Source organism: Microcebus murinus, chromosome 15 (genome assembly GCF_040939455.1).
Source record: "Microcebus murinus isolate Inina chromosome 15, M.murinus_Inina_mat1.0, whole genome shotgun sequence".
In the NCBI taxonomy this organism is placed as follows: Eukaryota; Metazoa; Chordata; class Mammalia; order Primates; family Cheirogaleidae; genus Microcebus; species Microcebus murinus.
The window spans coordinates 63,934,798-63,949,101 of NC_134118.1; the positions used below are offsets into that span (position 1 = coordinate 63,934,798).

Here is a 14,304-nt window from a genome sequence, read left to right on the forward strand (position 1 = left end):
AAAGCACCATTAGGAGAGAAAAATAAAATTTCTTTGGGGCAAAAGAAAAAGTGAGGAGAGCCAATACGGTAGATTAGACCACTGTTGAGCTTCGAATTAGTCCTTCCATCCTCCCCCCAGGTGCGGGGTGCACTTCCCCTCACCTTGACTTTGGGTCTGGCCAGGTTTGCCTTGGCCGGTGCCATGTTAGTGGGTGTGGTGTAGCCAAAGGGTTGAAGAGCCCTTGTGCAATAGGCTTGAGCTCCTGTGCCTCTGCCACCCCATGTACAAAATAGGCCTCCACTTGCCCCCCTTTCCAAAGAGGATGGGGTACGGCTGCAGCAGAGCTACCCTACTTGCCCTGCCTGGATCAGCTGCCTCCTGGGGAGCCCACGGACACACGAGCTAAATAAACACTTATTGTCCCATGCCCCGATGTTCTGTGGCCGTTTGATACCTACCATTTTTGTAGCAAAAGCTAACTGACACAGGCAACAGCTTATATTTACAAAGGTCTTTCTTTTTAATACCAAGGGCTGGGGAGTTGCAAGGAGGGGTGTTCTGTTGAGACAGAGTGGCCTTCTGTCCCCCTGGGTTGAGTGCAGGGGGGGGGGGTGTCACTGCAACTTCCCACTCCTCGGCTCAAAGTGATCCTACTGCCTCAGCCTCCCGGGTAGCTGGGACTGCAGGTGTGTGGCGACACACCCAGTTGGTTTTTCTTTTTCCTTTCTTTTTGGCAGAGACGCGGTCTCACTCTTGCTCAGGCTGGTATCGAACTCCTAAGCTCAAGCGATCCTCCCATCTCGGCCTCCCAGAGTGCTAGGACTATGGGCATGAGCCATGGTGCCCAGCCACTAAGGTCTCTTTTAAGTTGAATGAAAAATATATCAAGCATTTGTTTTTAATATACTCTGTATTTCAATCTAGGAATAGGTTGAGTCCACATCAAGTTGGCAAACTGGTGACCCAATAATGTGCTTGCCCTGCATGCTGCTGGCATGCACATGTTATAGTGTACACACACACACACACACACACACACACACACACACACACACACACACACACGCCAATATTTAAGAGGATCTAGAGATTTGACATAAAACTTAATTTTCAGATTCTCTTGAAAAATGAGATTTGGCAACTCTGGCAGACTCTACATTTGGGCTTGGGGTGACAAAATCCTGGAGCTGAGGGGTGGGCTGCCTCTGGTGACACAGGCCTGCGTTCTCTAGCCCGTCACTATCCCCAACACCTTTGAGCACTGGGAACATCAACTGTCATCCACGAAGCAGCTGGGCTGTTACCTTCTTTTTACAGTATTTAAGAAAAAACCAAATATTTATTTTTAAAAATGAAATCAAAACTAATTTATCCAACATTATTTTCTTGAAACTCATCAAGCCACGACACAAACATGCAAAATACGATTATTTTTTTCTGTAGTTTAATCGTATACGACTGAAATTTTCAGTTGTTTCTGGCCAACCCTTTGAACTCTCACGTTCACGTACTTAAAGAAGGTGGGACTGCAAAAATCAAATGCAATCTGGTCATCCTCTGCCAGATTCTTTATGGATTCTGATTTAATTTCTTTCTCTCGGTGTCAATTAAAAAACTATTACAGTTAAAGCAGTTAAATTATTTTTGATATAACACAGGTGCCTTGATTTTTAATTACAGAAGAAAGAAAAATTTCTGGCCAGTTTTGGCGAAGTATTTTTTCCTACTATATTTAAACATGGGAAGGACAGTCCACTTGAAGTCCTAGAGCCGCCAGAGCACACCTGCATTTGGAAAGTGCTATGCTTTCTCCCCCTTACCTGGGAAACACGTTGTCAGGTGCTCCATGAGTGCTTCTTGGGTGACAGGTTTTCTCGCCGAGTTCATTGCTGAGATGGCCAAGCAAAGGATTTCCCCAAGTGGAATAAACTGAGACTGACTGATGGGAGACATACTGATTGGTGACACATCACCTGCAGAAAGATGATTTTTCAAGTGAGCGGTTCATTAAAAGACCCAGTCATTTGTCATACACACACCCTCACGCATATACGCCCCTCCCACGACCACCTCCCTCCCCTCGTATATTATGAATACAACCAACTCTGAACACGGAAGGCGGTTATAGCCACAGCTGATTCCACTCGGGTGGAAAGATGTCCACGTGTCCATTGCCTCGACAAATGAAACCTTCCTCTACCACCTGAACGCTCATTTAAATAGGGTACTGAAAGTCTTTCAACAACAAGGCTTTGAAAAATGATTCCTGTTTTTTATTAACTTGCAGCTGATTTATGTAATAACTGCCATTCACATCTCAGCAAATGCACTCGTGGTAGGCTGATGATTCATTCATTCATTCAAACGTGGAGTGCCTTTACGTGTCAGGCATCTGTCGGGGGCTTGGGGCCGCAGGCAGAGTGAGTGCACCGCTCTCTCCCCTAAACACCTCTGCCCTTGAAGAGTTTCTATCTAAGTGGAGGAGACAGACAGGTAGGTCACGGGTCACAGTGCTGTGGGACAGGTGCCCAAGAAAAGACTGAACAAATTGGGGGTGGGGAATGGAGCAGGTGGGATAATACCACCACCTGGGGGTGAGGATGGGGTGGAAGCGTAGGACGTGGAAAGGTTTCACCGAGGAGGTGCAGTTTGAATCCAGCACTAGGGGGCAGGAGTGAGCAGGGTGGCTGGGGGCAGGGCCGGTAAGCAGGTGTTTTCTGGGGCAAAGCAGAGAAAGGGACAAGTGTGTAGCGACAACACGAGGAAGAAGATGAGTGCCCAAGCCCTTCATGCTATGAGGACGGTGAGCCCTGGAAGAACTTTAAGGAAGGTGGCCATGGGGATGACGGCCTGGGAGGGGCAGAAGGTGGCAGATCATTCCGAGACTCCTGCCATCTGTGCACACTAAAAGGCCCAATGGAGGCAGGAGAGGCTGAGGACCCAGATCAAAGGTGACAGACAGTGATTCCTGAGGAGGTGTCAACCTGTGATGCAAACATCTGTCTTCATTGCTGAAACCTTTACACCACAGTGTGGTGATTTTCAAGTTACGCTCCAAGGATCCCTCGAATATCCTTGGGGATTGCGGGGGCGGGGCTTGTTGGCCGGAGAGGCTGCCAGCTCCTGACACCTGAGTGCCACCTGTTTTATGCTTTGGGCTCCTGTAAGATTTCATTTGAAAGGAGGTCCTACAGAAAGAGGGTACAAACTCTCAACAGAGTAGAGTATCGTGAGCTTCTATTTTTGCCCACGTGACCTACGCAATCTCCCCTTTTTCGTTTCTTAAGTGGGCCTTCTCTCCTCGTTTAATCAGCTACCAGCACCCTCCCCAGGAGGCGCCTGGCCGCTCTGGGGTGGGACCCGCCGCCTCACTGCCGGGACACCTGGAGCTTGTCCAGCCTCCACCCCTGGTTTGCAGGAGGGGTGCAGAGGCCCTCTGGGAAAGGATGGGAAGTGGTTTGGTGGGTGGAATGAGGACCACCGCGCGTGGGGTGAAGTCCAGCAGGACGAAGCAGTGGGAATTCACTGTCCGGGGTGGAAGCCCCAGTCCCTCCCCAGGCGCAGCTCAGTCCAGCGCTCCCCATCCCCTTGCACCACGTGGGCTCCAGCCAGCTCAGCCGTGTCTGCGCTCTCTTCAAGATGGACAAGAGGAAGGTACTGTCCTGAGGCCCGTGGGAGGGGGCAGAACCCAAATCCAGAAAGGGAGGCCAGAGGAGATAAAATTCAGCAGAAGCCAGGAACTGGGAACTGACCCAACGTGGAACCCAGAAACCTCCGGGGCCTCTGGGACATAAGCACCCTAACAAGAGGCCCTCTGAGGAGTCCCTCCCTCGGCAGGCTCGCAGCAGGTGGAGGCCACCCATGGAATCTGGGGCCGCTATTGAGGCTGTGAGTGCCACTCACTGGCGGGTGAAGTTCAGTTCACATTGGTGACTCAAAAAAAAAAAAAAAGAAAACCAGAATTGGGGCCAGATGTGGTGGCTCGCACCTGTAATCCCAGCTCTTTGGGAGGCAGAAGCAGGATGACTGCTTGAGGACAGGAGTTCGAGACCAGCCTGGGTAACACAGTGAGACCCTGTCTCTGCAAAAAATATTAGCCAGGTGTGGTGGTGCACGTCTGTAGTCCCAGCTACTTGGGAGGCTGAGGTGGGAGGAACGCCTGAGCCCAGGAGGTCGATGCCGCAGAGCTATGATTGCACCCCTGTACTCCAGCCTGGGCAACAGAGGGAGACACCTCTAAAATGATAATAATAATAATAATTTAAAACATGACAGAATTTTATGTGGGCTGAGGCCATCTCACTGGGCAAGCTTACAAGTGCCTACAACAGTATATTTAAAACTTGAACAAAAAGAACCTGTCCTACCCTTTATTCAAACAAAATGTCATTCTAAAACCTAATGTGTAAAAACAGACCTAGTGCTGGGGCTGAGCCGCAGCAGCGGTGGGATTCGGAGTGTTCCCTGACCAGCTCTGCCCTCCCCGTGAGGGGCCTCACAGCTCCGCCATGGACCCCTCAGACTCTCCTGTGTCCTTCTCTCTCCACGGCTGCAGTGCAGGAAGAGGGGCTCGGAGGCGGCTGTCTGGCTGAGTTGCTAGGTTGGCCACACGGACCTCAAAGTTACCTGGTATGATTTTTAAAAAAATGAAAAGGGGCCGGGCGCCGTGGCTCACGCCTGTAATCCTAGCACTCTGGGAGGCCGAGGCGGGAGGATCGCTCAAGGTCAGGAGTTCAAAACCAGCCTGAGCAAGAGTGAAACCTCATCTCTACTAAAAAAAAAAAAAAAAAAAAAAAATGGAAAAAGATTAATTGACCAACTAAAGGATCGCTTGAACCCAGGAGTTTGAGGTTGCTGTAAGCTAGGCTGACGCCACGGCACTCTAGCCTGGGCAACAGAGACAGTCTCAAAAATAAATAAATAAATAAATAAGTAAATAAGTAAATAAAAGAAATGAGAAGGAAGATGGGGTCAGCTGGTAACAGGGCAAGGACCAAAGCAGACTCCAGTATCTTTTGACTTGTGCATCATTTGGGAGGTTAACACCTTCTAAAAGTTGCCTATCGTATCTAAGAATGTCTCAGAAGAAGAAAGATACAAAAATATTAAATATGATCCAAAAAATGCAGTAGGACTATTCCTTGATTTTTGTATGTTACAAGAGGAAACCAGAGCCCTCTGTTAAAAAAAAAAAAAAAAGAAATTACTATTAGCAAAACTACCTGCTTTAGTTTAGGTCATGCTTTTATCAGAAAAGACTGGTTTAGTTTCACCACCATCTTCTCAGTTAATTCCTTTGCATTCATTGCAGCCAAGTGTAAGAGGCAGCATGCTTTACGTGGGTCCGAATTGCATTGCTTTGAAAAGGCTCAGTTTCCCTATAATAATGAATATGTGCAATAACTTTTAACACAGGATATAGAACAAAATGGAACTCGGATGCTCTAAATAACTATTTCCATGTCATCTCGTTTTTATACCGCGCTAAGATACATTTTTTGTCCACGCCCTTCCCATCCCGAAGCCCATCCGCAATGCTGTCTACTCCCCACTCAGACACTTCCTGGGTCCGTCCCCAACTCCATCTCCAGAGCCGCCCCACACACCGTCCCCCGTCATCCCGTCGCCTGGTCTCCCCTCCTGCCTCGACACTCCCTTCTCTGCAGCACAGCCAGAGTCCTCTTAGGAAAACGTGAAACACAGGATTTCCCTGCATAAAATCCCACAGGGACTGCCTGCTCTCCTTAGAAGGACATCTGAACCTCGTAGGCACACAAGGGCATGCAGGGTCCCAGCCCTTGTCCTGCTGCTCTCCTTAGAAGGACATCTGAACCTCGTAGGCACACAAGGGCATGCAGGGTCCCAGCCCGTGTCCTGCCCTGGGAACGCCCCCGCCAGCCCTTCCCATTCCCCACTTCTCTCCCTACCCCACACTCACAGCCTCCTCTGTTCTCTGAACATGCCAGGCTCTTTCTCAACTCAGGGACTCTGTATTTTTGAGGCCCTTATCCTGGGATGCTCCTTGGGTGGACCTTTCTGGGACTGGCTTCCCCTCCTGTAGGTCTCACTTTCCGCGGCACCTCTTCAGGAAGCCCTACCCTGATCGCCTGCTCTAACGCTGCTCCCAAGTGACTCGCGGTTACCACCCCCGCCCTCTGAATGTGTGTGCGCGCGTGCGTTTGCTTACCAGGCCGCTGTCTGCCTCACCCACTACAATACAAGCTCTGGGACAGAAGGCGACATGAACGCCACATTTCTAGGACCTAGAACAAGGCAGTGCTTACACGGGACACCCCATAAATGTTTGTTGAATGAATGAACATCCATTTATGACATTATAATCCAATCTCTCAGGGTACTTTAAAGGATTGTGATTTTCTTCATGTGTTCGCTTAATAACTGCAAAACAAACACACAAGAAAAGACCAAATATACTTAACTACGCAATTTCTTTTTTTTTTTTGAGACAGAGTCTCGCTTTGTTGCCCAGGCTAGAGTGAGTGCCGTGGCGTCAGCCTAGCTCACAGCAACCTCAATCTCCTGGGCTCAAGTAATCCTGCTGCCTCAGCCTCCCGAGTAGCTGGGACTACAGGCACGCGCCACCATGCCCGGCTAATTTTTTCTATATATATTAGTTGGACAATTAATTTTTTTCTATTTATAGTAGAGATGGGGGTCTCGCTCTTGCTCAGGCTGGTTTCGAACTCCTGACCTCGAGCAATCCGCCCGCCTCAGCCTCCCAGAGTGCTAGGATTAGAGGTGTAAGCCACCGCGACTGGCCTTAACTATGCAATTTCTAAGACTCTCCTCCTGATTAATTTTATGAACAATATTCCCCCAAACACAGCAGTTACCAAAGAAAAATAATTATATAGTACTATTGTGTATCAATTAAAAATAAAAATAAATTTTCAAAAGAAGAAGTATGTATTAAATGAGGTTTAGAACATGCATTTAAGACCTACATTAAAGGAATCATAGGTATCTCTCAACACAACATAAACATTATTCAGGTTAACCATAATTTTTTTGTGGATCTTATATCAACCTGCTTAATAAGCCAACTAGTCATTCTTAAAATACGTTACTAGAAAATTCTTGCAACTACTAGACCATATTTATTTCTTCAAAGAAGAAAACAAGAGAATGCAAATACTTCTATAATACTGTTGGTTACCATAATCTACATAATCTACAGAAACTACCACATTCTGCATAAACTATGAATTGTAACTTACTTGTGTATAATTTACAGGACGGGTTTTTCTACTGTCTACATTTGTCCTGAACATATTCATAAAGACAGCTCATCTAAAAGCTCATTGGTACTTTGTGGGCTAATGAATTCTTTCTGAATTGCTATAATTCTGTCCTATTTGTTCTCAAAAAAGAAGGAATAAATAAGTTTTAGTTCAGCTTTATTTTCTTACAAACATCCATTTACGTGCAGTCCTCGGGGGATGTTTGTCTCCATCTAGGCTAATTCAGACAGAACCAAGCACAGTGCCTTGGACAGAAGCAGCATTCAATAAATTTGAAATGCGAAAAGACATGAAACTGTTATCATTGTAAGGAAACTTTGGGCATAGAAGCCCAAAACACATCGTAAAACACATCGGTGACAATTTGGACACCGCTGTCCTGTAAGGCCAGCTGGCCGACATGAAGAGCGAGATCTCCTGGCAGGTGGAGGATGAGGGGGTGGACCATGGGCCCTGCGCCGAGGCACGCCACTCACGGTGCCGATGGCACACCCCCCAGGGCCGATGCTGGGGAATCATGTGACGTCTGGGTCGGAAAATCACTCTCGAGCCTCTGCGGAGGATGAGCTGGTGGCTACAGCGCTGGCTTGCGTAACTGACAAGCAGGGCCCGGGACACCACGTGGACATCCTGCAGATGCCAACTTGCTCTGCCTTTTTTGTATTGCTCACAGCTAGTCACTTCCACCCCAGGAAATGTCTTTCTCTAGCCCGTACATTCTTATGGTTTCAATCCCCATCTATTTTCCTTTCCAACTTTTGGCCAGTTACTTTAGTTGGAATTATTTCAAAACATGCTCTCACATAATTCATCCTTTTAAGAAATATTTGAATGCCTATTACGTATCAAATAGCTTCAGGCACTCGCGTTCCAAAATTGTTCCTATCTTAGTTCTATCTGTGGGCCAGAAAAAAAGTGCTGTCATAAAAAGCCCCATCCTGTAGAAACCCCATTTCCATGTTTTGCAGTCAGTTCAGCTTCAACCTTTGCAGGTGAGGGAGGACAACACAGCTCTTAAGATGTGACTTTCATGACAACTTGTATTCTTCCTTTTATGGATGATATCCATAAGCTTTCTAAAAGACATGCACTAAAAAAGCAAACATGAGCCTATTTTGTAATATTTCATCTTCAAGTACCCACCCTCATACAAGTGTGTAAGAAAGGGGAAGCCATGATTTTTCCAAGTGAACCGCATCATAAACAACAACCCTGGAAGTACCAACACCCATCTTATATCTTAGCCTTCTTTAAATAATCTGGTTTTTTAAAAGCACCTGCATTCTGTATGAATTATCCTGTTTGTTTTCGCTTTTTAAGAGACAGAGTCTCATTCTGTCACCCAGGCTGGAGTGCAGCGGAGCGATCATAGCTCACTGTAACCTTGGATTCATGGGCTCAGTCTTTCTGCCTTAGCCTCTTGAGCAGCTAGGACTATTACAGGCATGTGCCACCACGCACAGCTAATTTTTCTGTAGAGACCGGGTCTCGCTATGTTGCTCAGGCTGGTCTCAAGAAATCCTCCTGCCTCGGCCTCCCAAAGTGCTGGGACTATAGGCATGAGCCACTGCACCTGGGCCCTGTTTATTTTTAAGCACTATTTTTCATTGTAAATCTTAATTTAATCTATTATCTGGGTCTAAGAGTTATCTTTGACCCTGATGAAGATTATGTATCAAAACAAGCTACTTACAAATGCAGTTCCGAAACTGCACTAGTTTGTAATTGGGACATTCCCAATAGAAAAAAGCATTCAGGGGGTATTTTGATAAATACCCAGTCTTTTAAAACAAAATACAATTACCCACTCTGCGCCTGTTTCCTCATCTGTAAAATGAAGGTTTGGATGAAATGATTTCAGAAGATTCCTTCAGGGTCCAAAATTCTATGATCCTATCAATGCAACAGAATTTTGCTATCAAAGCATAATATAGTACCACTGTCTAACTATTTTCATCATGTTGGGGAAAACGGTGCTAATGCTCATCTGATCTGAAAAGCAGGCTTTAATTTTCAAAGAAACGACTACATATATTGGCTATTAATTTTTTCCCCTTGCAGTAAAGGCTTCATCATTTTCTCTTCCTAATTCAAAGCCTTGCTCTGCTTTGTTCTTCAAGACTGAAGTGTGCCTTTTTTTTTGTTCTCCGTGCTGCCAAAATTAACACTAAAGTTAGAATTATGGATGCCAATAAAATTACCACATGTAGTAGATACCGTGACTCCTCATAAAAACAGTCAAACATGTCTGTAAAATGCACAGTGGGCACAGGGACAATACAACTCTATTCCTTTCAACACACCATTCACAGAACTACTAATTTGCCAAGTTTTATCTCAAATGGCCTTGGGCTTGGGGGAAATCATAAGTTCTCTGAGGTTACAGTTAAGTGAACAACTTCTCTGATGCAGAGCTTCAGACAAATCTTGTGTTTTACAATGTAATTCAATTTATTAACCCCAATTTTATGTCTACATGCCATTTGGTGCTTTGAACAAGAAGGTCCGCTACAATATTTTTTTTAAAAAAAGCTGTTCTCCAAAAGAGCAGGAATTCCTTCCCCAAAGAAAGCCGGCTGGCTGCAGACCACAGCCCCCTCGTGGTGGGGCGGCATCTGGCTCCCCTTAACACCCTCCCACCCCTCCCCACCCCCCACTTCCCCCAGCCCACCCCACCCCCATGGCAGGCAGCTTCCCTTTGAAACCAGATGACTATACTTGACTTTCAAATGTTTGTATTTGAAATTTAAAAGAAAACTGGCGTTGAAAAGGCACTTTTACCAGTTTACTGTAGGTGTGTTTGAAATGCCACTGATATTTCAAAGGCTTAAGCCTGAGCCCCCATGGCAACAGTGGAGGGAAGGAGATTTGGCATTCAAAAAAGGAATTTTAGAGTATTTAGAAATTCTATGATAACTTTTCTAAAGTTTCCTGATGTTTTATTTCAACACTTGATGGGTCTCTTAAAGAAAGTCCAATTCCTAAGCTATTATTTGAATAAATTGTTCTAATTAATGCAGAAGAGAATATACATAGAAGGCCCCGGTGAATGACACTGAAATTAACGGTGTCCATCAGCCATGACTTACTGAGAAACTTCTAATGAGAGTGCAGTTGCACAAGAATAGTCACGGTGGCTAATGGCAGCAAAAAAATGAGCTAATGTCACCCACATCACCTGAATCTGTATGTGTATCAGCCTGCCTAATGTAGAGACATGTCACTAGGCGAAATGACACATCAATTGGCTCTTTGGTTTACAGAAGAAACCCATCATCTTCCCAGCCTCCAAACTTTCATTAGTCATATTAGCCATCGCTCTTGTTGCTGAGATTTGACTACTGATTTAAAAAAAAACAAATTGTGATAGAATAAGCAGAGACAGACCAGGAAGGGCCACCGGTGGGCAAGGCTGAGTGAGAACCCCCTAGCTGGGGAGGCTTCCCCACCACCACAGAGGATTCCTGACGTCTTCTCTCATCAGAACATCATGGACCATTCGCCTAGTTGCAACAGATAAGTAGCTGAAAAGTCAGGACGGAAATATGAGCCATCAACCCAATTTCAGGCTTCAGTACTTCACACCTTTGCTGAGGCTCCACGTTACAGCCCAACAGACTCTGCAAGCATGGTGTTCAGTTCGGCACCACGGAATCAAACCTAGCAGAGTGCTATCTACGCAGCAGGGACTCGAATGTCTGTGGAATAAAAAGGCCCTACGCACATAGACACAAGACGAGGCCACACCCTGCTACCTGCCAAGATGTTTTTCAACACCAGCTGCCACTTGTTCTTCAGTCCCTTAACCGGGATGAAGTTAGAGCCATTTCCCACCAGGGATAAAAGCGTGATGGAATACCCATCCTAGGTGGCGACAATAAGATCTCCCAGATGCGCGATTCTACAGGACAGACGCCTGGCTAACAAGAGTTCCTATGTGATATGGCGTCTTCCTTTTCTAATAAGCGCATCCCAGAGGACAGAATCTAAATTCCTCCTGTAAGCCACCATGTACTTCCCTCTCCATCCCACAGCAGAACCCAGCCTGGCACTGCAGATGCATCGCCTGCTGATTTCCACGGACGCCGTATGAATCTGTCTGACATCCCCAGGGCCGTACGTGTTCCTCCCCTCTTTTTAAGTTAGAGCCACCACAACCGTTTCTCAACCTTTGTATTCTTTGCCTCAACAGCTCAGATTCCGGGACTATACTGTGACCGATTTCTGTAAAATACAATTGTGGTAGAACAAGAAGGCCTAATTAAATACAGTCCAAACACGTATAGGTTGACAGTTTCCAAATTACAACAAAACTATGCAGACTGACTTGCTAGGGACTCCCCAACAACTGAACACCCTATCGCCCCTTCCAACGGCCCTGAGATTATTCAGAGCAAGAATTCAAAGGGAAGAAAGAAAAGCACAACAGGCCAGGCAGATATAGGAAAAACTTCCAATTGGCTAAAGCAATAAGTAACTTTTCTCTCCTAAATTTGGCATTACCAGACAGTGGAAAAGATCCTGAGTTTTGTAGTCAAACCTTTATATAGCAGAGCTCAGCTGTGTGGTTTCCTGCAAATCATTTAATTTTTTGAGTTTCAATTTCTTCTTTTGTAAAGTATACATAATAACATTTACCTCGTAGAGCCATTGAGGAGATTAAATGAGAAAAATGAATGTTGAATGCTTACACTGCTCCTGAGACTCAATAAATATTTAATAAATAGTAGTTATTAAAAATATCTTCCCCAAGTCTATCTAAATTTATCCAATTTCCTCTTTTTACAGTACTTGAATTCACTTACCAGTAGGGAATTCACTTGGTCCTAAAAGGAAGCGTTTTTTTAAAAACTGAAACTTCTTTGGGAAGCCTAAGAGGGCAGCAGTCTTTCTTACACTAGTATGAATTAGTTTAATCCAGATTGCCTTCCTCCTGATTGTCAGCTGCAAGTGTCTGCACTGAGTGAATGGAACATTCTGCCTGGGAGGCAGAAAAGACACACAGAACGTGTAACATTTTGGATGTATCACTGGGCTGGGAGAGAATGGTCTTAAAGCAAATGGGAAACGTGCATTAGATGAGGGAATTTGGAGGGAGAAAGGCGCTAGGAGAAGGTAAATAGTACGGACAGAGAATTACAAGGACATCAAAGAAAGTTGGCCTATTTCAAAACTTGGGCTGAGTGAATCCAGTTACCTAAGAATGGGAAGGGAAACTTAGCACTTACGTACTCCTAGTAGTAAAGATCAAAGACACTAGGAGGCAGGTAATTTCTGGAGGCATCTGGAATGCTAACAGCCATGGCTATCTGTCTCTTGCGAGGAAAATCTCCCCTAAGATTCAAAAAAGTGACTTTCTCACAAACTTTCCACATTTAGCATACTTCTTAAGGATGGCTTGTCCAATAAAATTCAAGTAAACCGTAATCGATGTCCACATTTAAGGGCCTCACGTTCACATTTGTTCTGAACGATCACAAGGCTCTGCAAGCAGTTTCCTGCTTAACCGTATCTCAAAGTAAGAACAAGCATTACCTCTAGAGTGACCTGCCTAACTCCTGGGGTCTACCTGAGCATTCATCTACCCTGTGAAGATTCTTAAAATTAGCAAAACAGGTCATTCTAACTCTCTATGACAAATCCATGCTTTTTTAACTGCCTGTCTTGCTCAACTATTTATTGAGCAGTTTCTACATGCAGGGAACTGCTAGGAGATGGAAACTATGGGAAAAGGCATGACTCTTGATCCCTGCCTTCAACGAGCTTACCATTTCGGTGGGAAAGCAAGACACAAGTGTGTGCAAATATAGGCAATCATAAAACAGTCACGTGACTGTTCAACTCATCCTTAGAAGAGCTAAAGTTGAAAATACATGAATGGCCAGAATATTAATTCTATAATAGGAGTTTCAAGGACTTAGAAATAACTTATTAGGGGTAATCGGGATGAACACTCTGGGCAGAGAGATTTTAAATAGCGTCTTTAAGGATCAGTAGAATTGATGAGTGTGAGAACATTATAGAATTACATTGACAACACACCATGCTTGTGTTTTTCCTTTTCCTTTAAAACTGACTCAGCATTCTCAATTTTTCTCCAAAGAGGCAAAGTGCTATGCATGAAGTAAAGACCTCTTTGACAACGAAGAAAGGAAACATGCTTTCTTTTCTTCTGTGAAAAGGTGAGCATTATAGGATGGATGTGATCACAAAGAGAAAGGAGGTGTTCAGGGGGCCTACTGAAGACCTTTTGCATTATTTTAAAACGTTCTGATTATTCTTACAGATTACATAAGGGATTCAACACTCTCAGAAACATCTTTAATAAACACAGTGCTAAAACCATACATTTGCTGAGGTGGTAAAACCATGCTTTCAGAGTTGCCAAGTTTCACTTTGGAAATGAAGCATGCAATGTACTTTTGAGGACCAAAATTTACCATTTCACTATATATATTTTTTTTTTTAAAAAAAGCTTTTGTATGAAAAGCCCATGGATGTTGTAAGAAAACAGCTCTGTCATACTCTGAATCCTGGAGCAGACTATGATGAAATATGCTCACTTCCGTAGTAGTTAATAGCAGCCTCAACATGATGTTAGTCTTGGACACTGTCCCTAGGCATATAAATCAGGCTTTCCTGGGTTTTAGAGTGCATTGCATGTAGGTTAACAGGCCAAATAACACACAAAATTTCAGGCACCATATATTCATTGAGAAGAAAAAATGCTGAGTATTTACTGAGTGCCTCCCACGGAAGAGTCAGAGAGAGACAGATACAGCTGATGGAAATCTGAACAGTTTATTTCCTACTGGCGAATCCTACAGCTGTTGGCTTTCCGGGTCTGACGCGGTGCTCTGGGACGACTCGTGCTGGCGAGGTCGCGCGGGGTAGGCAGCCTACACGGGACACCTGGACTACCTGAGATGGAGGCTGCAGGAGGATGACAAAGCCAGCCACTTCTCAGAGCACCGTGCACCCTCAGCACAGGTGGTGTAGACATTTTACCATATTTCTTTGCACACAACAACTCTTAAAATAAAAAGCAGGGGAAACCTAC

General features: G+C 45.0%; 1 protein-coding gene across 3 annotated transcripts in view; it reads right to left on the reverse strand.

The window, feature by feature from the left end:
• STOX2 (storkhead box 2) overlaps window positions 1–14,304 on the reverse strand; it is a 101,497-nt gene that overhangs the window by 13,349 nt on the left and 73,844 nt on the right. For all 3 annotated transcript variants that reach the window (XM_012784976.3, XM_012784978.3, XM_076010695.1), the window contains exon 2: window positions 1,803–1,955. In XM_012784976.3, coding sequence (XP_012640430.1) covers window positions 1,803–1,955 — 153 coding nt within the window. The remainder of the gene's footprint in view (window positions 1–1,802; window positions 1,956–14,304) is intronic.